Source organism: Aspergillus stella-maris (genome assembly GCF_047715825.1).
Source record: "Aspergillus stella-maris strain CBS 113639 unplaced genomic scaffold BDV14scaffold_84, whole genome shotgun sequence".
In the NCBI taxonomy this organism is placed as follows: Eukaryota; Fungi; Ascomycota; class Eurotiomycetes; order Eurotiales; family Aspergillaceae; genus Aspergillus; species Aspergillus stella-maris.
This window is the reverse complement of record NW_027396878.1, coordinates 39871-66366: the sequence shown is the minus strand read 5'-3', so window position 1 is coordinate 66366 and position 26496 is coordinate 39871. Positions and strand designations below refer to the sequence as shown.

The 26496-nt window shown below is 51.1% G+C and overlaps 8 protein-coding genes across 8 annotated transcripts; 4 read left to right on the top strand and 4 right to left on the bottom strand.

Moving 5' to 3' along the window:
* Positions 1–591: 591 nt before the first annotated feature.
* Positions 592–1523, top strand: BDV14DRAFT_204945 (uncharacterized protein; the record flags this gene model as incomplete). Its single annotated transcript, XM_073774626.1, has 3 exons — positions 592–726; positions 784–1093; positions 1153–1523. The coding sequence occupies 3 exons, from the start codon at positions 592–594 to the stop codon at positions 1521–1523; spliced, it is 816 nt and encodes a 271-aa protein (XP_073623163.1).
* Positions 1524–6359: 4836 nt separating this feature from the next.
* On the bottom strand, positions 6360–8250 carry BDV14DRAFT_193163 (uncharacterized protein; the record flags this gene model as incomplete). Its single annotated transcript, XM_073771732.1, has 7 exons — positions 6360–6401; positions 6449–7221; positions 7297–7447; positions 7507–7704; positions 7782–7904; positions 7959–8130; positions 8192–8250. 7 exons carry the CDS (start codon positions 8248–8250, stop codon positions 6360–6362), a joined length of 1518 nt encoding a protein of 505 aa, XP_073623162.1.
* A 90-nt stretch (positions 8251–8340) lies between these two features.
* BDV14DRAFT_148270 (uncharacterized protein) lies at positions 8341–9711 on the bottom strand. The gene has a single exon (XM_073766509.1). The coding sequence runs from the start codon at positions 9407–9409 to the stop codon at positions 8540–8542; it is 870 nt and encodes a 289-aa protein (XP_073623161.1). The 5' UTR covers positions 9410–9711; the 3' UTR covers positions 8341–8539.
* On the top strand, positions 9661–13530 carry BDV14DRAFT_183134 (uncharacterized protein). The gene is made up of 6 exons (XM_073770336.1): positions 9661–11105; positions 11159–11622; positions 11689–11718; positions 11777–11961; positions 12028–12343; positions 12408–13530. Exons 1-6 carry the CDS (start codon positions 9899–9901, stop codon positions 13050–13052), a joined length of 2847 nt encoding a protein of 948 aa, XP_073623160.1. The 5' UTR covers positions 9661–9898; the 3' UTR covers positions 13053–13530.
* Positions 13531–14296: 766 nt separating this feature from the next.
* Positions 14297–15496, bottom strand: BDV14DRAFT_204941 (Eisosome component PIL1/LSP1 family protein; the record flags this gene model as incomplete). Its single annotated transcript, XM_073774625.1, has 4 exons — positions 14297–14907; positions 14959–15142; positions 15190–15323; positions 15379–15496. 4 exons carry the CDS (start codon positions 15494–15496, stop codon positions 14297–14299), a joined length of 1047 nt encoding a protein of 348 aa, XP_073623159.1.
* Positions 15497–16201: 705 nt separating this feature from the next.
* Positions 16202–20238, bottom strand: BDV14DRAFT_183123 (ssDNA endodeoxyribonuclease RAD2). Its single transcript, XM_073770335.1, has one exon. The coding sequence runs from the start codon at positions 19990–19992 to the stop codon at positions 16552–16554; it is 3441 nt and encodes a 1146-aa protein (XP_073623158.1). The 5' UTR covers positions 19993–20238; the 3' UTR covers positions 16202–16551.
* A 3-nt stretch (positions 20239–20241) lies between these two features.
* Positions 20242–24139, top strand: BDV14DRAFT_148232 (tRNA (34-2'-O)-methyltransferase regulator RTT10). Its single transcript, XM_073766508.1, has 3 exons — positions 20242–20316; positions 20372–23059; positions 23109–24139. Exons 1-3 carry the CDS (start codon positions 20299–20301, stop codon positions 23847–23849), a joined length of 3447 nt encoding a protein of 1148 aa, XP_073623157.1. The 5' UTR covers positions 20242–20298; the 3' UTR covers positions 23850–24139.
* Positions 24140–24783: 644 nt separating this feature from the next.
* BDV14DRAFT_211814 (glycoside hydrolase family 5 protein) lies at positions 24784–26163 on the top strand (the record flags this gene model as incomplete). The annotated part of the gene is made up of 6 exons (XM_073776177.1): positions 24784–24865; positions 24917–24975; positions 25031–25180; positions 25243–25307; positions 25356–25453; positions 25520–26163. The coding sequence occupies 6 exons, from the start codon at positions 24784–24786 to the stop codon at positions 26044–26046; spliced, it is 981 nt and encodes a 326-aa protein (XP_073623156.1). The 3' UTR covers positions 26047–26163.
* Positions 26164–26496: the final 333 nt, after the last annotated feature.

Sequence of the window (26496 nt, the reverse complement as noted above, 5' to 3'; positions counted from 1 at the left end):
CAAATCTTCTTCTCCATCCAATCTGCGAACCTCACAGCAGCGACTTTCGCCAGACTTAATAGGCAATTGCTGTCGAAGGACATGTCTCCTGCTCGCGCGAGAAGTACGAGCTAGCTCATTATAAGGTCAGATAATGATACTAATAACCGGCACCGTCGGGGATAAACAGGTTTACAGGATGGGAGTACGCAGGTATTTCCGTACTGGTCGTAGAGGAATAACCGCCCGGCGGACGCCAACAACTTTGACGTACTATTCCTTCGGCGCGCATAGACGGCGTAGGTTATGGAAACAGCGACTCGGATCACAAGAACCTTACCCCTTATCATCTACATTACCTAACTATATGCCTTCCTAGATTCCGAGACCATAAACCACAGCCAGTCTCTCTCTCCCTTTCCCTCTCTCCGTTCTCATGCCTTATGCTTCAGCGCTGGATTGTGCCAATATATATAACCTAATCTAATTTATTGAAACCCAGTCTAGCTAAGTACCTCACTGACATGCCTGTGACGTTGCAATTCGCAAGAATAATTAAGATCGAATCAACCAATCAATCCACGGAAAACCACAAAATCGTCACCAGTAAATATGGCCATACACCACCGCAACCAGAGACTTGGCCCCAACAGTACTACTACTCGGGATGCTAACCAGGCGCGGATGGCTGATCAGAATATGAAGTTGTCTGAGACGGCCGCAGGCAAAACAATTTCCTTGGAGCAGGTGCAGAAGATAGAAGATAAGTACCAGCAGCAAATCGAGGAGCTCTGACTGGAAAAGGAAAAGTGTGAGGCAGTGCAGCGACAGCAAGAGGCGGAGCTTGCACGTCTGCGCGAGAAGTTCAAGGTGACCAGTCGCCAGATAACGGAGCGGATGAACCAAGAGGTTAAAGCACTGGAATTACAGCTCGAGGAACTCGTGAGCAAGCTGGAGGCACCTCCTCTTATTCGTCCAAGTCCGACAACACCGATACCATTCACCTTGGAGGCACTACCACCTACATCCTTCCTGGAAACGGGTGCTTCCGCACCACTTACAGCGTTCTTGGCCACGAGGGCCCCAGGACCATCTATCATGGTTACCAGAAATGGTACCGGGCCACCGACAATAATAATAGCGGACAGACTGATAATGCCAGTGGTATCTTAGTCAAAGAAGATGTCAGCTTTTCAAGCGCATTATACTCCTTACGGCGAAAAGGCTGGACCGCTGTTACCAACAGGGAGGGGCATGCGGAGATTACCAATAACCACAATGACAGTCTAAGCATCAGCCACAGCGGGTCTCATAGCCTGACGGTCATCAACTGCGGCAGTGGAATGCTGCGTGCCAATATCACTGGTAAGGGGAGCCTGACCGTTTTTAATTGCGGCAGTGTAACCGTGAGCGTCGACCACGACATTAAGAGCACTGCCCATTTGACTTCTTACAACGATGAAAGCGGATGTATATCCATTGACAAGAAGGGCAGTGGATATCTAACCATTATGAAGACTGGTACTGGGGTGGTCGATCCCTAACACTGGCAGGGGACAGACGAAAATAACTAAAAAAATGGCAGTGGACGTCTAAGTGTAAAAAGTCTGTTGGCAGTACTCTTGTTGTCAATCGTCGCCAAGTCACACGCGAGGGTTGGATGTCGTTGTGATTCATATCAGGTTGTTTCTCCATGTTATTCGTGAATAGCTCAATTCCTTGACCGATATCTGTGCCCTGTTTTTTTTTGGTTTTCTTTTTCTTTCTCTTTTTTTTCTTCAGTCAAATACTACAAAGAAATGCTCATTGTTCTCCAAATAAGCTTCCCTAATTTAGTTGCCAACGCCACCCAACGTTGTCGAGGTGTAGAGATAATTTTACGGAAAGACCCCCATAGTATCTTCCGCCTGCCCCTTGACAAGCAGGACGCACGAGTGTGTGGTACAACAACTCTTATGTTTGGATGATCTGGTTGGCATGTCATAGTAAAGTATGGTACATTGGATGTTGGTCCGAGGTTAGGGTAAGTGCGGGATATCCTATGCCTAGTCCTAGTAGCCATTACCAAAACATTCCACACTACCAAGCGAAAGAAATTACTCCTGTCTTGCAAGTCTGAAGTATACCTACCTCATGCCAATGTGATGACCGGGATGTATGCATTGTAAGTGTGTGTATGTGTGTATGTTCATTCCTGTGTACTATTGCCTTCCATCACTGCTATAGTACCCCCTATTCATGCAGTGCCATATTTCGCTCTCATATCTGCCAGGAACTCCTCCAATGTCTCTACCCCATTATCTGCAGTGCCATGTTCTGGCGCTTGAACCTCCTGGAACTCATGCCCAGGAAAGCATCCGAGGACGGATGGGTTCTCTTTCTGTTTGGCCAAGCAGTCCTTGCAGAAATCGACATCGATGCAAGTTGTACAGAAATATCCATGGTCTTTTAATTCCCCATTGCACAGATAACACCATGCCCAATTCCCAAACATGTCGTAATTGGACCCAGGAAATGCTGTCTGGGCGGTGCATCGCAGAGCAGAAGAGATGTCGCCCAGCTGGGTGAAATAAGAGCGTAGGCGGTAAAGGAAGTTGTATTTCTTCGGGGTATTTGGCTGCTCAAGCTGGGTGATTATGTGGATCAGTGTCTCGTTTGTTTTAGCTTCGCGGTCCTTTTGGCTCGTTGGCTGATACTGTGATAGGGATGGATTTTGCGCGAAGAAGGCTTCGGCCCTTTCGACGGGCACCCAGTCGACAGGCGTCTTGCCGAAGAGATCAGTGTAAGTCAGCACCCCTGGAGAGTGCTCTAGCAAGATTGCGACAGCCTCCAATGCGCCTAGTCGAATGGCTAAGTGCAATGCGGTGAAGCCGTCCTCATCGCTTGCGGTACAGTTTGCCCCGTTCTGAATTAGCAGGCGGACCGTCTCTGGCTGGTTCCTAATCACTGCCTCGCTGAGGGGCGTTCTACCAGAAGATGTCTTTGCGTTGACATCCACTTGTTCGAGTAAATATCGTGCAATATCGAGGTGCTCATTACGGATCGCGTAATGTAATGGTGTCCACCCGTCAATATCAACTACGTCCAGGTGGGCTCCGTGGGCGAGGAGCAGCTTGAGGATCTCCAAGTGGCCGTAACTACATGCGATGATGAGGGGAGTTTTGCCTTCTTTGTCCGAAGCCTCAACGAGTGCACCGTGCTCGATCAAGAGGCGCGCGACCTCATAGTGACCATTTTCAGCAGCCGATCCAAGTGCGGTGTATCCCCAAGTCGTAGCAGCGTCTATATCGACCTTGTGCTCTAGGAGCAACCGCACAATATTAGGATGACCATGGAAAGATGCTAGGTTTACCGGACGCCACCCCAAAGAAGTGGAAGCCTCAATATTTGCCCCGCGCGCCATCAAGAAGCGGACAACTTCATCCTGCCCGGTGGCAACGGCCGCTGCCAGTGGTGTCCATGCCTCATTATCAGTGTGCTCAATGTCTGCCCCATTGTTGACAAAGAAGCCAACAAAATCAAGCATACCCTTATTGCATGAGAGCTCCAACGGTGACCAGCCAGAAGAATCGGACGCCTCAATATTGACCCCATAACCCACCAACGTAGTCGCTATTTCGAAGTTGTCAAATTCTACAGCAGTGAACAGAGGTGTCCACCCATCAGAATCAAAGGACTCAGAGTCTGCGCCACGATCAAGCAGAAGACGGGCAAGCTCTAGGTGGCCGAACTCGGCAGCTACGTGGAGAGAACTCCTGGCTATATCATCGACAGCCTTTATGCTTGCGCCCCGATCCAGCAAAGCCCTTGCAACTCCCAGATGATTATCTTCGACAGCTGAAATAAGAGGCGTTTGTTGCTTTTCGTTGGCAATCTCCGTGTTGGCTCTTTTATCGAGCAGAAATTCCACGATCTCCGAGTCTCCATAGGCGGCCGCAATGTTCAGTGCAGTCTTTCCGGTGTTGTCCTGTCCATTGACCTCTGCACCCCTGTCAACCAGGAGATTGATGCATTTAATGTTCTGCGCCTCAGTTGCATGTTGTAAGGGAGCTCTCCCCTTGCTGTCCCGGGTGTTGATCATGCTCGCGCCCTTTTCCAGAAGGAATGCCAGGAATGACGAATCGCCCTTCTGTGCGGCAATGTGCAAAGCGGTTTGATCTTCGGAATTGGTTGAATTAATGAGTGACTCCACTGTGTCATGGAGCGTTTCGTATTGGCCAAGAACAATATTGGCGGCCTGAAGGAAAGAGTGTTGCGCCGCGAGATGAAGAGCTGTATTGTTGTCTTCATCTTTGACGGCGGCATCTGCTCCAGCGTCTAGTAAAATGTGTATGGAATCCTCCAGCCCGGTTGTCTCAGGAACGTCCCCCCTAGTGCGGACCGCCATGTGTAACGGTGTTAGGTCGTCTGAGTCCGTAGCCTCAACATCAGAGGCATTGTGTATCATCATGCTCATAACCACGGGGTATTTGACGGACTCATGTAGTGGGGTTCGTCGAAACTCGTCCCGGGCATTTGCATCAGCGCCTTGCGACAGGAGATACTCAACGACATGGTGATGTCCGTTGCAACCCGCCTCATGAAGGGCCGATCTCACCCCGGTTCTGCGGTTGACATCAACATTTGCTTGGTGTAGTTCTCGCACCGCGGCCAAGTATCCTTTCGATGCAGCAGTAACAAGAGCCGAGACGAGCATTTCCTCTGACTCGCTAATTGATTGGCGACCGAGGCGTAGAAGATATCGAAGAAAAAGGACCTGACCATGCTCTGCAGCCGTTGCAAGGTATGTGGTGTAGGTTTCTGGCTGTGGATTTTCTTGAACTGTTTTAAAGATCGACACGTAACCATGTTGCGCCGCTATATGTGCTGGTGTCACATTGTCCGTGTTGAGTCGCTGCCTTTCAGCTCCGTTATTGACGAGGTATTCGACTATATCCTTGTGCCCATGTCGAATGGCCATATGCAGCGCAGTGTCGCCGTCATCCAGAGCAAATCCAATCGGACTCCCTGCTTCCACAAGCATGTTGACCACGTCGGAGCATCCGCTCTGCGCAGCGTTCAGCAAGGCGCAAGAACCAAGAAGCCACGTGTTGTCAGCATGGTTTGCACTAAGCTCAGTGAGAAGGGACTTGACAATTGTTGTATGACCAAGCTCAGCCGAGATTTCCAGACCTCGAACTGTAGGACCAATACCCCACCTCAGAAGGCGATGTACGAGACCTTCATCGCCTCGCGTGCAGGCCACATGCAAGGCGCCCGTCGTCTTTTGCTGAAAAGTGTCGAGTACGAGCTGTTCCTCCAGTTGTGAAGAAGCCCGCGCCTCTTTGAGCTCCTGTAGTAGAAACTCCACGACCTCGGCGTGCCCTCTTGCAGCTGCCCTCTCAAGGGGTAAGGTACCAAAAAGGTCAAAATCCGGCATCTTCGCCTTGACAAACCCAGTTAAAATTGTCAGCGCCTCGAGGCTGCCGTGGCTCGAAGCATGGCATAAAGACTGTGCGACATCGTCATCCTCCGGCTGTGTCCCCGATTCGCTCATAGAATCGATTAGTTGCTGGAGAATGGCCAGTCGATTGTGGTTAACAGCGACTGGCAAAGACGGTGAAACTGCACCTCCGCTATCAATGAGTAAACGAGTAATCCTTTCATGCCCACTTGCTGTAGCATATTGTAGTGAATTTTGCATTTCGGTGTCCGGAGCCTCCCGGGAGCCTCTGGCGTCGAGGGATCTCTCTACGATAGCCAGAAGTCCCAGCTCGCAGGCAGCATCCAGATGGTTAGCAGCATGGTGGCTGCTGGTGCTCGAGTGGAACAGGCGATACCACTTGTTCCGCAGGCTGGACGATGAAAGCAATGAACCAATGAGAGCGTCCAGCGATGAGCTCTCTTCAGGACACTTGTTTTCCTGAAGAGTGTCCGGGCCGTTATGACCTGCGAGAAGGAAATGCTCGTGCCAGTAGCGAGCGGCGTATGCGAGGAAAGTACCTTTGCCTGCGCCTTCCAGGGTCGAATCAGTCTCGGTAGGAAGGAAAAACAAGAGGTACTCGAGACAGAGTTGTGCCAGGCGATCATGGCCTAGGAAGTTGATTGTGTCGCTCTGAAATGACAGCAAGGAGTCGCGTGTTGTTTCATTGACCAAGAGCACGACGTTGCCATCCCTTCGCAAAAAGAGCCCTAAATGTTGGGATAGGACTTCCCACATGCCCACTGTGATGTGTTTTTCCGCTTCCGCCATTGAAGACCCAGGAGTTATATTGCTGATCGCAACCGCAACTGACAGCTCTTGGACCGTGAGGGGTCGGCAAGAGTATAGGACCCAGGATAGAGCCTGCGAACACCAGAGGGCAATCTCATGGCCACTATTGACTATGGAGCTGATGCCGCTACCGTAAATCAGCTCCCGATCTCGTGCGAGCCTTTCCAGACTTTGGCAAATAGAAGCAGGCGTAGGTACAGCCGTGACTCGGGATACCTGCTTCAAGTAGAGATAGGCCGTGAGGTAGTCGCCCGTGCATTGTCGTAGTTTTTCTTTAACTTCGCACTGTAGTGCAGTTTCCTCGAGCCATGGATACATTGGTAGCAGGGCATCAATCACAGTCAATATCCCCTGGTCCCAATCACAATCGTCTAATACATCAATGACCCTAGTGTCCGCGGGCAAGTTGGTCAGATCAACCGCTTTGCTCGTACTTACAACACATAAGTTGGCAGGAGACTCGGACGACTGTAGGAATTGGAGTAGCGGACGTAACACCAGGGGCGAGTCCGAGATATCAGCAATGTACAGATAGAGCGTCCCAATCCTACCAGGATGACATAGAAATCGCAAAACATTCCAGAGCATCGGCTCGGTCGGAATCTCTATATCGCTCGCAGTATCCAGGTAAGCCTGTAGATGAGGGAAGACAAACGGCCTCTGCCACAGAATCTGGCTGATCATACTCTTCAAAACGTCTTTCTGGAGTGGATTGAACGAACAGAAGTCTTCTTTGACAAGGATCACTGCTGTGCTCTGTAAGCTCCTACTCCGAGTATCGGCCAAGTGGCGTAACATAGTCTTTTTCCCGCACCCTGCCGGGCCGACGAGCTGCAAAGGCAGGGAGATGCCGTCAGGCTGTGTGTGAAGCGAGTGGGCATCTACCGTGAACCTCTTATTCTCGCGATACCCGTAGTCTCCCGGCTGGCGCCAGGACCAGGAGAGGTCGGAGAGAAAGTCGATGTAGGCACTTGTTGGAAACCTGGATTCTAAGCCAACATCTGGTCAGCACTTGACAGATCATATACAGCCAGCGACCAAAGTTGGGAGCGGAATTTACTTACTCTCTTTCTGTACATCAGGCTGGGAAAGTACCCGGCGAACACGATGGAGATCATCGAATCTGTCTGATAAGTCGGACGCGACTAGGTCCGCAGTCAGATGGATATTTGTCTCCAGCCAATAATCGAATATGCGACAGTCGTACTCATTAATCTAGCCAGGTATTGTTAGGTCATTGCCGTCCCAAGCCAGGGTACGAGGGGAGAGCAAACGCGTAGGTTAGAGCTCGCAGCTAGGATATTGGAAATGCGATGCTTTTTTGCTGTGAGGAGGAACGAGCCGCAGATTAACTTTATCCGGCTCACGAACTCATCTTGGAGTGGAAGTAAGTCGGGGCTCAGCATGGCTTCGAGGACAGACGACCAGGATGGCCCTTTGGGAAAGGTACGATGGGGGGTTTCAATGAATACCTTACAGCAGGAAATTGTTAGCCAACAGGCAGCGCTGAAAGCAGGGACTTAATAGTATCTAGGGATCTGAGACAAACCAAGTCCGATACCATCAATGCTAGCTCGCGATACTGCTCCTGGGTGCTGGCGAGGTTCATTGCCTGCTTCACTATAAAGCTTGCGACTCCCTTGCCAACAAGAACCACGCTCCTCCATCCATCCTACACAGCTAGATAAGTAGGTACAATCTATTAGCACTTTTAGCGCCTGCGTACCTGGTGATCGGCAAGAGTGTAGTTGTCGTAAAGATATTTCAGCAAGTCCAACGCGGCGTTGTCAATATGCAATGCAGAAAGTGCCGGTGTTGTAAATCTCAAGATGTGGGCATCCGGGACTAATTCAGAAAGCTGTGTTTCGAGCGTTTTTTCCAGCCCAACAAAGCAAACCCTGAGACGCATTAGCCCAGCCGTGTCATCTCAATAGAGGGCTTTGCCTGGGAACTACTAACACGTAAGGCCTTGTCTCCTCATCCATATCACACGATAGGCTGTCCCTTCTATTCAGCATGTTTGCGAAAGGCTCTATAGTAATATCGCGTTCAACTGGGAAGTCTATCTTCTTCACGGCAAGGGGAGAATATTGGTTGTTATTTGATACGGGGCGCGACAGGGCGCTAAAATATACGGCGAGCCTCCTCTTTTGCGAGGCGACCAAGAAACAAAGGAAACAATCTCTTACTGTCGGAGGAAAACAGTAGAATGGCTATTGTGCACGCACTCTCGATTGAAACCACACGGCGACGCCTCATCATGCAAGGCAAGCGCTTACGGGAACGTGGACCCTTGTAGCCAAGCTGCTAGATCCCAGCCACACCCTTGACAGTCGAAAGGACAGTGGTTGAAGTGGCCGTGGCAAAGGCTTCCAAGGTCTCAGCTTCCAGGTGTGTTGCATCCCCGACGGACAGAGTCTGCTGACAGGTAGGATCGAAGACGACTGGGTCCGTCACAGGGCTCTTGCCCGACACATCTCGGATGCGCATGGCTGTAGCGTATCTGATGTCAGCCTGAGCCTGAACCTCCACTTGAGCCGTAAAGCAAGCGTCCGCATCCTTGCGTTTAAGTAAGACGGCCGTAGATATAGCGGGGATGATGCCCTCTTTCTGATCGCCATTTTCCTCCAACGTGATTCGAACGACATTCTGCTTCCCCCAGTCGCGCCCCTCAATGCGTCGAGCACCCCTCAGAGATGCCGCATGGTTTCTTTTTTTGCCAGTGCTACGTGCCCAGTTGCCAGTGAGCTCCAAGCTAGCACCAGGGATGCCCCCTGAAACAGTTGCTGATCCGCCTTTGCTGTCGTTCACATCCACCTCTGATGGGTTGAAGGTGAAGTTACCCTGTGGCCAAAGGTCGATGATCTCTGGGTCATCATCAAGGGGGCATTTCTGATCAGCGAATTTAATCTTGATCTCAGCGGTCCGAAAGCGTCTCTTTGCCGTATGGCCTTGGAACAAGAATTGCATAACCAGAAGAGTCGCCGGATCTCCCCCTGGCGTGAGCGTGCCATGGACGGTACCCTGTAGGGTCGCCTGGAGTAAGAATCCGGAGCAAAGGTCATCGATAATGTTCTCGCGCTGCCGTTCACCAGGCTCGTTCCTTGTGTGGTAGCCGGCTGAGTCTTGGACAACGTCGAGCGGAATGGTAAGCAACGGAGTCTGCTGGGTGGCCATTGTCTGATCACGTTCGAGTAAGTCCCTTCTCGTGGAGGTTGATCATGGAACAAGTATCGAGGGGTGAAAAGCGTTCACAGCAAAAAGGATCGGCCGCCGACCCGTGTAAATACTGGGGTTTGACACAAGGCCCTTCGTTTCAATGATATTTCCCGATTCAGGCCTTCTCTCCCTTATCCCTGCTCGTTCGTCTCGAGCTGAATGAGTCATTGGTACGGAGTAATCGGCGGGTCGCTGCAATGGGACGTTCGCTCAGACCTCGATCACCTCAGCCTTGGTGTGACACACATGCCTAGCCTGCTTTTATCTGTTATTTCCACAGGCTGAGCCTCAATCCTCCCCTGAGAATTGTCAAAACCGCGAGATCACAGCGTCGGAGTTTTCGTAAGAAGTAGCTAGGCACCAGGAAGGAGCGACCGAGTACGAAAGAGTTTTAATCAAGCTGAATCTCGGTTTTCTATCTCGCGACAGAACATAGAGGGGTTCAGAATGTTGGGACAGACTCTGCGACGAAGCAACACCTCCAGCTTCGACGAGCCAGCTAACGGCAAGATGTCAACGAGGGAGAGCAACATCCGGGCAAAAAGACTACCAGAGCACCAAAAGCCCGCTAGCCAGAGCGAGCTCTCCAGTCACCGCGGCCATGGCTCGTCAAATGCCAGGAGAATCATCGAAAATCTAGAGGAAAACGACGATAGTGCAGTAGAGTTGGAAGACGTTGGCGACGGGCACAAGGCACTCTTTCGCTATTTCGACAGCAACCCGGAAGCCATGGCAAGTCCATACACCCATCTTGAGCACAACAGCTCAGTGTTGAAGCGCGAAGACAAGGAGCAAATGACTTTCTTGCACGAAATCGCTCGGATGAATTCCCGTGGGATGAAGCGGAATTGGGCTTCGGGTATCTATAAAATCATACCCTGGGTAGTGACTCGAGACCCAAACCTCCTCGACCAGGTCGACGAGTCGTGTCCTTTGGAGTATGCCTCGAGGAAGTGTGTCCAGGTCGCATATTGTCTGTTAAATCTGCTCCTGGACCGAAGGACGGAGGATATGCTGCGGCAGGAGTGCGACGGGAGGTCTTGCCCCGTTGATGCAACGCATCCCCTAATTGTCTTTGTGAAGGAAACTGCGACCGATACAGATATTTCCAACTGTGCCCATGTGCTCAAGACACAGATCCTTGGCTACAACGATGTTCTGCGCCGCAAACTGCGCAAGGCAGCAGAGAACTCCGACACGAGCAAGCCCTGCATCCACCGCATCATCGAGAGCTACTGCGCGCATCCGGATCGCAACGCCGTCGAGCAGCTTATTCAGTTGAGTGGACCAGATATCATTTCATCTCCCGTTGGAAACAGGCGTAATATCCTTCTCCTCCACCTCGCAGTGAGCAAGTTCGACAAGCCAAAAGAGCAGGACCGGGAAGCACTCGGAGACTTCGAACATATCATCAAAGAAATTGTCAATGTCTGCCCTAAAGCCTTGTATGGCCGGGATCGCGAACAGCGGACGGCCTATCAAGAGCTACTGCGATATTTCGAGGAGCAGAAGGCCTCCACCTATCACGCTGGTGCACAACTCAGACAGACCATAATAGAGTCCCTCAGGGAAGCCTGTATTGGTGACAGCATCGGCACGCACAATACAAAGCTTCAGTTTCTCTATCCATCAGGGTTGAACGGCAGTTCTATTGGTACAAGCCCTGCGTGCTCTGTCTGCATTCAAGCTAATCTCTGTATCTGCTAGAACGCAAGATTAACCTTGATCTCGGGCAACAACGGTCGATTGGAAAGAACTATGTGAACGCCATTACCGAGGAACGATTCGACAAGTTTCCATTCGAGACCTGTCTTAGCTACGTCTGCTTGCCGCCCCGTAAACATCAAACACCTGATGCAGGGTCTCGAGGAGAGACAGATAGTCTCGCCAGCTACCAACCCATCTTCAACTTCCTCAAGAAAAAGGGCGTCAAAAAGATCTTCAGAATCACTGTCAATGACCTTCTCGGGCAGCCTCATAGTGACAAATCTCTCGTGGAGTTGACGAGAACGTACAACATCCAGCACTGGGATTGGAGAAAGCTGGATATCAGCAGTGACACGATTCTGGCAGCAGCCCCGGATGTGAAGACTGTTGTTATGCATTCAAGCGGTAACCTCTCAACCCTGCAAGGGTGGGCATGTAAACACGGCCTTGCCAGGCTGCAGAAGGTTTGTTCATTCCTATTGACTCCATCATTGAGCATTTCTTCAACTAACATCGCATACGCATGACAGCTCGAGAGCGTCCAGGTTGTAATCCACAAGGTTAGTCTGCGCATTTTCCCCCATGCCATGAAAAAAAGGATGTTAAGGACATACCCAGGGCCCTGAGGATGATGCTTCTCTGCATAACTATCAAGTCCTCTTTGAGACACGATTGAAGAAACGGTTCGAGAAAAATTCCCGGCGCGTGAAGGTAGAGATCCGGGTAGAGGATGCAATATATGCTAATGCAACCGACACTCGAGATCAGGGTCTCGAAGATCTAGCTGGTCGGACAAAGAAAAAGTAAGTCCCTCTTTAAGCGCAGCGCAATTCCGTCTACATATGTTTTGACCCAAACTCTCGGACTAGTCATGATTGGCTCAATCACATGGACAAATTCACCGAGGGGATGCGCAACTACGAACATGATGACCCGAGACCAACTGTCAGGGTGGCTCTTATTGACGACGGCATCGATCCTGAGAAGACCAGGTTCCGAGTCCAGGAAGGCAGAACGTTTGACGAAAACGGGGATACCGGCCTTGACAATTACTATGTTGACCCCGGTCATCATGGTACAATCATGGGGCGTCTCATTAGTAAAATGTGTCCTGATGTCCATCTTTATGTGGCCCGATTGAAGAAAGCCCCAGGGTCAGAAATCTCGCCCGTAGCCGCGAAGGAGGTAGGTCCTCTCACTGGCATTCCACATCAATCGAAATATGTTTAGACTGTTAATATCGTTACAGGCAGTGAACTGGGCACTGCGGAAAAACGTCGACATCATCTCGATGAGCTGGACAATTCCGGCGAAGAGCTGCAACCCGCAAGAAACGGAGGATTTCCAAGCCGCAATCGCCGAAGCCATCCGGCAAAAGAAGCTCCTCTTCTGCGCCCTCCGCGAAAGCGAAGAAGCACTAATCGCACAGGGGTTCTATCCTGTCGGTCTCGAGCAGGTATTCCGAATCGGCTCCGCTACAAGAACTGGCAACTTGGTCAAAACACACTCCGGCGACGAGAAGTCCGTCCAGTTCATTCTTCCGGGACTGGAAGTCCTACTTGACAACAACGAAGAGGAGACCCGGACTTTGAATGGGAGCTCCGTTGCAACAGCGCTGGCGGCGGGCCTTGCGGCCTTGATATTGTTCTGTGCTGACCTTGTGGACCAGGACGCGGCTATTATGGGTCATCATAACCGTGTAGTAGAGCGTGGACAGACGCTCAGAAATACTGCCAAGATGAAAAAGGTATTCGAGACGATGAGCCGCGAGAGTAACCAGGGGAAGTTCCCCGAGGTTCAGAAATATTTCAGGGTCGCTGGCAGGGATCCTACAATTGAGGATATCAAGACGTTGGTCAATTCCCTGATGTCGGGGGTAAGTAGAACATCGTGAATTGTCTTCAGGTACCTGTCACTGATTTTCGACCAGTTCTCATGATAGCACCAATCACACATCATCCCTAGGGCAGGCTGTGGGAGGCGGGGGTCAGCAACACACTACAGTGCTTTTACACTTGCATTACGCGGGCACAATCTGTAAATATATCTCTCACTACCGTATCAATGTGCCCTTTAAAGACGTGGCTTCTGATATTTCTCAAGGGACCACGGCCTATGCCTCGCGGTGACTCGAGAATGGTAACTAGACTTTCTATAGCTGGTTGGGTTGTACTACTCCCACTGGTATAGTCGTCGTTGACAATAATTAAACTCATTGGAAACACCCGCCATACGTTACCCTACTTAAGAGGCTCCCGTTTACCTGAGCTTACGGGAATATAAGTCAACGCTTATTTTTGCAGGCTGCCAGGGCTCTGCTACATATCTGCATACAGAATAGTCGAGGGTTCATTTATAAAGGGCCTTTGATATACAACCATATTTCAATAAAAGTCGTAGATATAGTAATGATAATGGGGACAAGGACGTTAGTCATATGAGCCAGGCTCTCTAACCTCATGTCCTCCGAAACGATCTTTTAGCTACCCGTGGATAAATGAACTGGTTTAATTCTCAAGGGAGGACTCGGTCGGTCGGTCGGGCCAATTGCTCGCGCTCATCGTTCAATCGCTTGGTCGTTATAAGACGGGATATGTAGGTCCGGTTTGTAATCTTTAAATTGTTCAGGCTTCAGTGTGTGGGCAGTATTACGGCATACTACCTACCCACTGTCCTCATTTCATGGCATGAGTCGGCCAGGAGACTAAAACTTTTATAGGTACCTTTGGGATCACGGTTTCTTAGTGACTACTCGCAATGTGAGAAATAGCAAGAATATATAATAAGCATTACTGATAAGTATTCATGGGTAAGTAAATAACTAAGTAAGTATAAACGAACAGTCACACGAGGATAACCCGAGGACGCAAGAAGAAAGAAAAGGAGCAAAAGCAAACCATCAACATCAACATCAACATGAGGACCTCAAATCCAAGAGATCAAACAGCAAGGAAACTCATTTCGTGCACACAATGATTAAGTTAGTAAGAGGATAGGATAGAGTAATGATATCCATATTCAAGAGCAACAAAGGAATTAACCAATGTACGTTTTCCCGTGGTATCTTTGACGCTCAGACTTGTTTGTTTTGGTTGGTTTTGTTGATTACTTATTAGTTATGTCATGCTGTGCTGATGCTTAGGCGGGCACGGGGTCGCGCTCCTCTTCGCGGCCTCGGACGTCGACGTCGCTAGCGAGTTCATCGGCGTCATCGTCGTGGTGGTAGCTGGAGTGCTGCTCGGCAGCGACCCATGAGTCGCGGTCTCCACGCAGGGGCTGGTCCTGGTTGGAGAGGTCGATGCCGTTGTCACGGTTCTTCAGGACGTTCTCGCGGTGGCGCTGAGAGAGTGTGCGGGAACGCTGGGAGAGGCCAGACTTGACGGAGGCCTTGGATGTGACCCAGTTGGCGAGAGCATCCTCGCAGTCCTGGATGATGGCCTTGCTGGCGTCGTAGCCGTCGTAGGCCTGGCGGGTCTCACCGGGCGTGACGGGGGTGTCGTCGATCAAATCGAGCAGGTGCTTTCCATAGCCAGCGATGATGGCAACCTTCTCGCAGTGTTCCCGGAGGGCATCGAACTGGTACTGGAAGGCAGCCTTGAGCTTCTCACGGGTGATGTTGGAGAGTTGCGCTTCGGCGACAAGGGACTCGGCTTCGGCGCGGACAAGTTCCTGCTCGAGGACGACGATGCGGGGAGAGTTGGGGTCCTTGTACTTCAGCTTGGCGATCTCATCGGTGATCTTTTGCTTGCCTAAAAAGGGTAAGTATCATCATGACGACTGGTTATAGAGGTTGAACATACGGTCACGGCTTGGCTGGACGGAGGCCTCAATGTTACGAATGCTCTTGATGGTGACACGGTACTGGTCGTAGCGGTCGACGTAAAGGTCCTCGAGTTCTCCGACCTCGTACAGCAGCACACCAAGCTTATCCGTGATATCCGAAACGTCCTCGTCGCAATTCTCACCCCAGATGGAGAGTTGTTGCTAGTCTAGTTAGCATAAATAACGATCACAGTAGTCAGAGAACATACGGCAGTTTCCATGCGCTCCTTAGAGACCAGTTCCATACTGCGCATAACGTTCTTCTCCATCTTCACAAGCTGGGAGAGCTTGCGCGCAAGGTCGGGACCGAAAGCGCCGGCGGCATTCTTGCGGAAGGCGTGGCCTACGAATACATCAGTATACAAGCAATCTGGTATTGAATCCATGCGACAACTCACCAATGCCACCTCTTCCCATCCATCTGTTAGTCTTGGTCGAGGACAATGGAGGAGGGGGGCTCTCGATCTGGGAGGCAGTCGGCAGGCGCGACTGGCGCATAGAGTATGTGCGATGCATGGTGAAACGAGGAAATTAAAGCTCGAACGGCTAGGAAGATCAACGAGGGATTAAGGAATGCGAATTGCGAGGAGCGTAGAAGGAGGGGGTCGTTCTTGGATTGGAGGAATTGGGTTCCTCAGGTGAGTGAGCCGACTGATTTGCGCAGGAGTGACGTGGTAAGGGAATCAGGAGGTCTCGACGGAAGGTGCCGGAAGTAGGGGTACCGCAACCGGAAGAGTATAAACAGTCGATAGAAAAAGGGAGTGAAGCAATTGAGCAAAGTAGATGACGCTCAGAAAGGAGAATCGTGCAGGATAATATCCAAAAGTTCAGGAGAAGATCGAAGGAAAGAAAGAAGTGCAGTGACGTCGAGACTCTAGGAAGGACTAAGCCAAGTTCGGAAGTCACGAGTTCAGCAGGGATAGCAGCGATGAGGCTGTGCAAGGCGAGCAAGATCGAGTTAAGATGACGATGTGCAGGAATCTGGATCAATTGGAGCCACAGGCAGGCAGCTGCACGATGTGAGTGGTCAATGGAGCAATTGGGTTCCGATAGGGGAGCTGGAGCGATCGCACAGGGGGAGAAAGCGCCTTTAAGCAGTTGGAATGCGGGACTGCAACACCATAACTTGCGACGTCATGGGGTCCGCTATGATGTCATCGATCGTGGCCCAACTAAAAGGGGCTGAACTGTGATCAACTTCTACAGCGATCAGCGCAGTGAGATCATCTGAAATCGAGGATCGATCTCTTTGTCTACGGCTATCTTGACTACGGACTAGAGTTGCCTGGAGTTGAACAAACTCTGTTGCGGGAGACCGTCAACAGGTTATAGGGGAAAGCATGCAAGCACTGAAAACAATTCCAAATTTCCAAGAATCTGGACCTGAATATCCAACAACTAAGCTTAATTAGAACGCAATCTATCTCGCATCCATAGCGGGCGATCGATCCGCAGTTCATCCATCCAGATCGCTGCATCGCACTTGGCTTCATGTAACCGTGACGAACGGTGGGTCGAGAACACCGTACTCCAACAACCTTTATTACATAAAATAGCTAAAATATACATCTCTATATCTTTGCTGCCTTGCGACCTCTTCTCTTTTTGGTCGTCGTATCGTCACCACTCTTGCCCTCGCCGTTCTCTGCCGCTGCCGCCGCTGCCGCCGCTCCCCGCTTGGTTCCCTTGCCCTTACCATTCCAAGCAGGCCGCGGGGCAGCTTCATTCGGAGGTACATCTGCTTCGGCATCAGCTTGCTCTCCATCCTGGCCAGCTTCAGCTTCTCGTCGAAGTCGACCAAAAGCCTTCTCCATCCTGCTTTGACCACCAGACCGGACTCTCGGCGCAAATGCTCCCGCTCCTTGAGGGCCACTAAAGAAGCTCGTAATGTTGCTCTGCGTGCCTTCCTGCTCTCGCTGGTTGATGTCGCGGATAACGGGCACAAGCACCTCATCGGTTCGTTCCTGGGTCCAGCCAATGGTCGCCATCAAGAAGTTGCGAAGCCCATGTAGATCGGGCACACCCCATTGAAAAGCCGACGGGTCCATGTCCGCTTCTGGTTCAAGGTAGGCTGTATCGACTCGCGTATCGGGGAACGTGGGCGGCAGGAATATCTTCGTGGCCTGTTTCCTGAACTTCTTGTAGAATGCCGCATGGTCGCTCTTCGACATATCGGCACCAGTCTGTACCTGAGTCCACCAGTCGCGGAACTCTTCGAGTGCACCAAACTCGGTCAGAATCTCCAACGCTGTCACTGGTCCAATACCAGGAATGCCTTCTGTGTAGTCGCTTCCCAGAAGGTGCGCGAAGCTGATCAACTTCCTCCGATGAAGAGCATACTCTTTTTCAAGATCCGTCGTCAAGTAGCATTCAACATACTTGCTTTGGTTAAACATGTTCTTGTAGACACGAGTTCCACCAAATAGAAAGATATCACTGTCATCGGTGATGATACCGTCCACAAGGCCAAGAGAGACCAGCTCTGCGCACTGCGCTTCTGCCTCCATAGGAGCAGTAACATACGGTAAGCCAAACAAACTCAACAGTTGCTGGCATTCCGTAATCATAATCTGCGTGACTTCATCTGCATCTCTGCGATCCTTTTTCTGCTGCGAGCGCAGCTGCTTGAGCTCTTGCTCATAGTCGAAGGCTTCATTTCGAGTAGTGGAGTTCAGGGTTGCCGCGAATCGAACGTGCTCCTCACCCTCGGCTGCTAGCTGCTTCATGAGTTCTTCATCTTCTGGATCCGAAAAGCCTTCATCGTCGATATCGATGGGCTGGCTGAGATCGATCTGGTTATGAAGGGCTGGTACTGAAGGAACATCAGGCTGCATAGTGACATCTTCGAAATCCGGCGAAGGAGACCTTTCAGCCTTCTCAGTATCAATGGCAGTAACAAGTTTTTCGGGCACCGGGACATCCTCAAATTCCAGCGACGGCGACCGCTCGGCCTTGTCAGCACCCGCAGTGGCAGGTTTCTCTGGCCGTACTGTGACATCTTGAAACATGGGAGAAGGAGATCGCTGGGTTTTTTCATCGTCAGTAGGTTCCCAGTCGTAGGTGTCTTCAAGCTCGTCTTCAACCGCTTCAGCAGGCTTATCTTCTAATCTATGAGACTCTGGGGACTTTGACGGCGCCTCGCTGGGGTTGACTTTTACCGCGGCAGTTGGAGGCTGATTAGGCTCCTCATGGGAAGGTTCTGGGTCAAGATCAACGATTTGTTTCTCAGGGAACTTGTCAACGTCGATAACATCAGGCGATCGGCGATTCGCCAAGAACACATGATCTGGCGTCGTCACCATGTCGCGATAGTTCTCCAAAGCCTCATTGTCATGCTGATCGGCGATAAACTCAGCATTTTGCTGCGGCCCAGAAAACCATGGGGGAAGAGACACGTTCTCCTTAGCTCTCGTTGACGGCCGCTTTTCGAACCCACCAGCATTTGGATCGACTTCTTGTGGTGTCTTTCTGGTCTCGAGAGGCTTCTTCGGCTTCAGAGTCTCAAAAGGCAGCGGGCCTTCAAAGGAATGAGTTATAGCAGGCTTAGGCTTCGTGCTCCGCTTTGACTTTGCGAGAGCTGCTGCAAAATCCATATCGTCGTCGTCACTCTCGCCAGGCTCAAGTGCCGCGTGACGCGTCGGCGGTGGCGAGGGAACACGGTTGACGGGGATATCTGGCATTTCGTGGTCTTTTTGCTCCGTAGACTGTAGAGACATCTCAATCGCTCTCTGAAGGTCTTCATCATCGCTTGCAGCGGCACCTTCAAAGACGTCATCAATGGCGCGGTTCTGGCGATGATTGTAATCTTGAACGAAGAGAGAATCGGGATCTTCATCCAGCGCTTCGATGGGTTCTTGGGTTCTCAAAGAATCATCAAAGACACCAGGCTTCAGAAACGGGAGTTTTGGAAGGCGATTGAGACCCTCAATAGGTACATCCTCGAAGCCCCCTTCATCTTCTGAAGGTTCCTCCACTTCAGGTACTATTTCATGGTGGAAATATTGGTCAACATCGATGGGTTTCTCCTCGTGACCTTCCTTGCTTCCCACAACACCTAACACCCATCCACCTTCGACGGAGTTGTCTTTGACAAGCACATACTCCTTGCCACGTTCTCCTGCAATCCGCTGACCGGTGTTATAGAACGCCTCTTCACCGTTCATCCCATTGATGTTCATCAAGCGCTGAGTGAGGTCATTTCTTTCCTTGACGCGTTCAATTTGAAACTTGGAGAAGGCCATGCGATCGGGAAACATTGTATCAAGCTGCTCCTTCGAGTATCCCATACGTAGCCGACTCCTGAGTCTCGCAGCATTGAGAATATTGTAACGATCGGTCGCAGGAAGACTGAGAAAGAACGGACTGTCGAAGTCGATTTTCGAAAAGTCGTAGAGATTGATGTCCTCGCCCTGATGGAACTGTCGTGCATACTCTTCCAGCTCCTCCTGCGACATGATGCGCGGGTCGTTCGGAGCTCCCATTTCCTGGAGCGAGACCTGCATGTCAGGTAGGTGGTATGCATCTTTCCGTCTGAACATCCGACTCTGCTGTTTCTGCTTGTCTGTCATGAACGCCTCCTCTGCGTAAACGGGGTTATCCGGGATTTCCTCATCGGCTTCCTGTCGCGACCGGTTCTTGCGCTTGGCCATTTCCTGCTCGGCGGTGCGCTGCAGCTGCACTGCAAGTAACTTGCTAGCCGTCTGTACCGCATCTTCCCTGCGCCCCTCGCGTCTCTTCTTTCGGTTCGCGATAGTCTGTCGCTTCAGAACCGGAGCGCCACCGTCAAACACGAAGACCGGCTTAATCCCGAAGTAGAGGAGTTTGCATATCCGGCGGAAGAAACCGACAATGTGAGAGTTCCGGAGGGCGTTTCCTTCCTTGTCACGGACGGCTTTGAGGAACTGGTAAATCCAGATGGAGGCATCGACGGCGAGCCGTTTTCGATTGAGGGTCTCGAGCTTCACGGGTCGGGCGCAGGGCTGGACGATTGTCCACAGTCCTTGGACACCCATGGCGGCCTAGGCGCTGAAAAGTGACCTGCGTAGGGATTAGGACGAGACATGCCAGAGCATCGAGGCAGTCCGCAAGATGACGTTACGTAGAGCTGTTGCCTCGAGCAGGCAGGAAAGCCGAAGTCCCCGCGTCGCCACAAGACACCGGCGCGCGGTCACGTGGTACTTCTGCGATAAGAGCTTACATAATTCTTATCGTGGAATTTTATCGATTTTATCGATTTTATCGATTGTATGCGGGGGTTCCTGCTTTTCTTGCGCGATTGTCTGCTACAGGTGAGCCCGTGTGGCTCTTTGGTATTAGAGATGGGCTCTTCACTCGAGGTAAGTATCGATTTTCGCGCCTGATTTGTCCAGAAGCCACGCTAACATTTGCCAGCACGTTGACGCTTGTCTGCCCGTCAGTACACTCAAAGTACTTGATTTTGGCGACACCAGGCTCGTTCTTGTGGGTCAAGGTACCTTTGCGCGTTTGATTGAAGAGCACAGCGGAAGGATCTTGAATTCAGTAAGAGCATTCAAAGTAAACCATGTCCATGGATATGCGACTCTGAGTCATCAGCAAGAAGCGGGGACACAGAAAGTTCAGCTTCTCGTGTGGGGAGGTGAATCTCTGAGGCTTATCGACTTGAACATCTCAGCGACCGAATCTGGCGAGCCTGTGGCGTCGTTGAAACTTGCGAGTGCTGAGTTTGTGGCTCCAGACTGGGTTCTAGCTGGTTGTGCATCGACGGACGGCAGTGCTGCGTATGTGGTGACGGCACACAACGCCGTGCTTGGAATCTCTATTATCGAGGATGCTTCGTCTGCATATGGTCGGACGATCCATCTACGCCAACTCGTCGTTGGTGTCAAGTCGATACTGTACTCGGCACAGATTCTATCGGTCTCCCCTTCAAATCTACTGGTCGCTGCTGGAACGGTCTTCGGTGAGATCATAGTCTGGTCATGCTTTATCCGCGATCGTCAAGGCTCTGCTGCCGATGCTTCCAGCTCAATACACCACTTCTTTACAGGCCATGAAGGGTCTATCTTTGACGTCGAGATTTCCTCGGAAATCCTTGGTCTGCACGGTGATCGGCCGGGAAGATTGTTGGCCAGCTGCAGCGATGATCGAACGGTCCGAATCTGGGATATATCAGACTGCGAGCACGCATCTCCGGACGAGCCATCCGCCTACTCATCGGATGGATTCAAGCTCCGCTCTACTGGATTTGGACACGCACAGGATGATGGGCTGAACTCAGAATCATGTGTTGCCAGCGCGTTTGGCCACGGAGCTCGAATTTGGGGAGTTGACTTTCTCGCCAAGCGGCCCGACGAGTATAAAATCAGTCTAGTGTCGCGAGGGGAAGATGCGCAGTGCCTGGTTTGGGATTTGAGCTGGAAGCCTTTGGCGAAGCCTGAGTTCAAACTTACGAACACATCTTCTCTTCGTCCTCACAATGGAAAGCATATCTGGTCTCTTGGGATGTCCACCACTGGTGCCGAAACGACAGTCTACACTGGTGGCAACGATGGAGCAGTCAGAACATTTAAACTTATTCTAGAAGCTGGAGAGCTTTCATGTCCCAATTGGAACACCCGCGTCCCGCTTACGCCGACGTCAAAAGATGGCAAAGCCGCAAAATCGGCGCTGAGATCGTTTGGATTTGCTTCCCCAGAACATTTCCTCATGACGACTACGACTGGCGAAGTCAAGCTCGGACGGGTGGAGTCACAGAATACTAGTAACCGACACATCGCAGAGGAAACACTGTGCATAGAAGAAGACCTCGGCTCTTATGCGCTCATTGCAGGTCATGCAGCTGGGGGCGTTGCGCTTATCGGGAACAAACACGGACACATCCGACTGTTTGACTGTAAATCGAAATCTCTGACCAGCGTTGTATCAGTCGGCCAACGTCCGGTTGGTCTATTTGTTCTTGACTACAACTCAGAGGGCCCATCCGCGGTCGTGAAATTCTTAACAACATACTCGAAACCTGATACGGCCGACTTATTCCGCATTCATATTTCACCTGACGTTGAACCTCGTATAGAGAAGGCCACGTTGCAAGTTCCACAGGGCTTTGAGATTGCATCCTCATCGCTAGTCAGCGATCAAGAATATCTGATCGTCGGATCCCGACTTGGTTCGCTGGCGGTATACGAGACGTGCACAGCTGGGGACCTTGAAGCATTGCTGAAGGTGGCAAGGATTCATGGCAAAGACGGCGTGTCTAAAATTATCCCTCTCACTACGCTTTCAACTACGGTCACCGAATCACACCACTTCCTCACTTGTGGCCGGGATGGAAACTACCGCGTCAACATCTTGGAAATATCCGAAGGTGCTGAAGAGCCAGTCTCATTAAGAACGATACACTCATCCACAACGTTAGGGTTCCAGATTGAGGGAGCTTTCGTCGACAGCTCATCCGAAGACCTCATTTTCTATGGCTTCGGAGGCATGACGTTTGTTGTCTGGAATGAGACCAAACAGTCTGAGGTCGCGAAAATTCACTGTGGCGGCGGACACCGGCGATGGGCATTCCAACACAGCACCGAAAACCCAGGAGAGAGTCTACTTCTGTGGGCCCAGGCTGGCCTCCAAGCTGCTCATATCAATGCCAATACGACACGATCAGTACGTGCTGGAGGACACGGAAGAGAAATCAAGGCATTAGGGGCATATCAATCCGCCGACGGAAAGCCTCTGTTTGTCACTGGTTCGGAGGATACAGGCATCCGCGTCTTCACGACAGCATCGCCGCAGGGGTCAGGGCCATGGGGTGCTTTCGAGTGTATCCGAACTTTGACAGCGCATGACGCTGCACCGCAACATATCGCCTGGTCTAAGGATGGGAAGTTCCTCTTTACGAGTAGTGCGATGGAGGATTTCTTCGTTTGGAAGATCAACTCAATTCCCGTCTTTGGACTGACCGCGGCGTTGCAGGGATGGTGCCCGAAGAGCCATCCCAAATCAGAACTCCGGGTGACAAGCTTTGACCTGTTAGGTGTGGAAAATAGTCAAGCCGAAGCTAGCTTCTTGCTTTGCCTGACATATTCAAATTCCACTACCAGGGTAAGTAATCTAACCCGATTCGATAAACACTAGCTAATGGGCCTCGCAGGTATTCCACCTCTCCTACGTCAACGAAGACAGCCACTTCACCCTCCTAGCAAGCGGGACATATACAAGCAACTGCCTAACGCAAGTCCGCTTTCTTCAAACCGCCTCCTCAATATGTCTCATCACCACCTCAACAGACGGCCACTTCACCCTCTGGGATATAACATCAGCCCTGGAACCAATTTACAACTTCAGCCCCTCCCTCTCCCTAAAAGCACCTCTTCCATCCACCGGCATAGCGGAAGAAACCATCGCATGTGAAAGCAGACACGCCATCCACTCGAACAGCATCAAGTCAATTGATCTGGTTAAACTTTCAGAGAAAACTACCCTCCTTCTCTCTGGTGGCGATGATAATTCCGTTACGCTTTCTCTACTTTACCTAAACTCTACTTTATCTTCGGAAGAACGAACATCAACGATCTCCATACCCGACGCACACACAGCATCCGTTAACGGCGTCAAAATTATCGAGCAGTCTATCTCCCTTGACACCAACAAAGCTACGTTTAGTTTCGCGTCCTCTGGAAACGACCACCGCGTTAAGCTGTGGACCGTTGAGATTGACCTGAGCATCGATGCCAGGCCAACCTTGGATAATGTCCAAGTGTCTAATACGCTAGACCGGTATAGTCCAGTTGCAGACATTTCTTGTCTGGAAGTTGTGCGTGACGGAGAGAGTGGTGAAATCAAATTGCTTGTTTGTGGTGTTGGGATGGAGCTCTTTACTGTGAACATTTGATTTGATGACGTATAGAAAAGGTTGAATAGACGAATCTGTATATAGAATTGGATATTTGGTATTTGGGATCTCTAAATGTATACAGAGTAGTTCCGTGACGAACAGGGCTAGACCAACCCCGCGTTTCATACATGGGGCAAGGAAGGGGTTCTCCGTTCCTGAGTCCTCCACACTTGGTGCGCTTCCTGCATGTCGCAATGCCGGAATTAATCCATTTAGTCTGTATTGTTCCTGGACTAGCTGCGTGCTGATTCCGTGACGAACAGGGTTTTGTCCGGGGTACAGGTGGCCTCTGCAACGCCGAGTCCCAAGAGATGCTTTCCCCCAGATTGGACACAGGGTTTTCGTACCGGACCTAGGGGACTTCGCATTACAGACATGCTTTCTGGCACTCGCAGATGTTCTTGGAACTGCTAGAAACATTGTGATACACGAGTGTCCATGTTTACCTCAGTGGCGTGTGGTTTGCAACAGCCTCTATACCTACGATATATTCCCCACGATACAAGCATGCAGCATGCCTCTCTGACTCAAGCTGAATCGCCTTAAAGCCCCTGTCGAAGTTATTCAGCGCCTGGACGGAGCGGTACCTGATCTAATGCGGAGGTCACTCACTTCCACTGTCGGCGCGGACCGTCAATGCCCTAGGTGTGGCGTGCTGTTTCATCCACTTTGCTAAGACTATGGTCGAACTTTATGACGGTCCGAACTTCCGTGAATCTTCTTTGCGCTGTTTCATTTTGACAGCGGTTGAGACTATGGAGTGCGTTTCTGGAGGTCCGATTGAGTGCTGCTTGAATGTCCGACGCTTGTCACCGTCCGTTTTGCATTTGGACTGGGACGCTCCAGGGCTATATAACTACCGGCTCTGCGCCTGGATTTCGCCTCAGGGCACACCAGGCCGCCATTTACCAGTGCAGTGACCTCGCCTACCATGAAAACCACCTTTCTCCTTGCCCTAGCGGCAGGTGCAGCCCTAGCAGCCCCCCAGCTCAAGAAGCGTGCTACATTCGAGTGTAAACCCAGCCCTGTCTCAAGACCACAATATACCCAAACTAATAAAACAGATTTCGGCGTCAACGAATCCGGCGGTGAGTTCGGCGAGGATACTATTCCCGGAGAATGGGTATGCTATCAATAGTTTCTACTATGTACCTCCAAGGAGAAGACTGACAGTTCAGGGCACGCACTATATCTTCCCCGACCCCTCGACCATTGCAACCCTCATCAGCGATGGCTTCACCACGTTTCGTGTCCAGTTCAAGATGGAGCGGCTGACGCCTGAACTTACGGGGGCGTTTGATGAGGCTTATTTGCAGAATTTGACGGAGGTATCTGCCCTTCTTCTCCCTATCGCCCTGTATATTCTGTACTTTGGAACTGATGAGTGCAGGCCGTCAACTCAGTTACCAACGCAGGCGCATGGGCTGTTCTTGATCCGCATAACTATGGGCGATTGTATGTCCACCTCACCTCTTCCCTGCGCCTCTCCTGACAGAAGCAAAGCAACAACGAGATTATCTCCAGCCCTTCCGACTTCCAAACCTGGTGGACAAACTTTGCAGCCGAGTTCGTCGACAACGCTAATGTCATTTTCGACACGAGTGCGTTTAGCCCCCTTCCAATCATCCGCAGTACCCAAAGCAAGCCCAAATAACAAAATACTATAGACAACGAATACCACACAATGGACCAAACTCTAGTCCTAAACCTCAACCAAGCAGCCATAGACGGAATCCGCTCCACAGGCGCCACCCAAACAATCTTCATAGAAGGCAACTCCTGGTCCGGTGCCTGGACATGGGTCGACGTAAACGACAACCTGAAGGCCCTCACCGATCCCGAGAACAACATCGTCTACGAAATGCACCAGTACCTCGACAGCGACGGGTCTGGTACATCTGAGGTTTGTGTATCAGGTACAATTGGCTCCGAGCGCGTCGCTAGCGCAACGCAGTGGCTGAAGGATAACGGGAAGGTAGGCATTATCGGCGAGTTCGCTGGTGGTGCCAATGATGTTTGTCAGGAGGCTGTTACGGGTCTCCTTGATGCGCTTGCGGCAGATAGCGATGTCTGGCTTGGGGCGTTGTGGTGGGCTGCTGGGCCTTGGTGGGGAGATTATATGTATAGCTTTGAGCCGCCGAGTGGGACGGCATACCAGGCTTATTTGGGGACGTTGCAGGGATACCTAGGGTAGAGAATAGTTTATACATAGGCTGTCGTTTGGTAGCAATCATGAATCTTGTCAATCAATCTGTTGGCAAGCTGCACACCCTCAAATTTGACTATTACGCTGTCAACGGGGACGTGAATTCCATTCTGCAATGCAGCGTCGACAACAATGTTGGTTCCGGAGCTACCGTCCGCCTGGCGCAGAGTCGTTTCCTGTGGGCTTCGGCACGTTTTGTGTTTCCGGCAACGTCTTCGACCACGACGCTCACATGCCGGCTAACCACGCCGACTCTCGCGTCGATTTATGTTACCGGATTTGATGCTAGTCAGAACTGTTGAGGGTAGTTTCTTCGAGGAGAGGAGTGCAATTTGCTAGGTGCTATATTTCCTCTCTATCGTACGAATACATTCAAGTCGCTAACAACGGCCGTGGAAGTGGCACACAGATTTGATGTTTCATGCAGTAGGCAGGTAG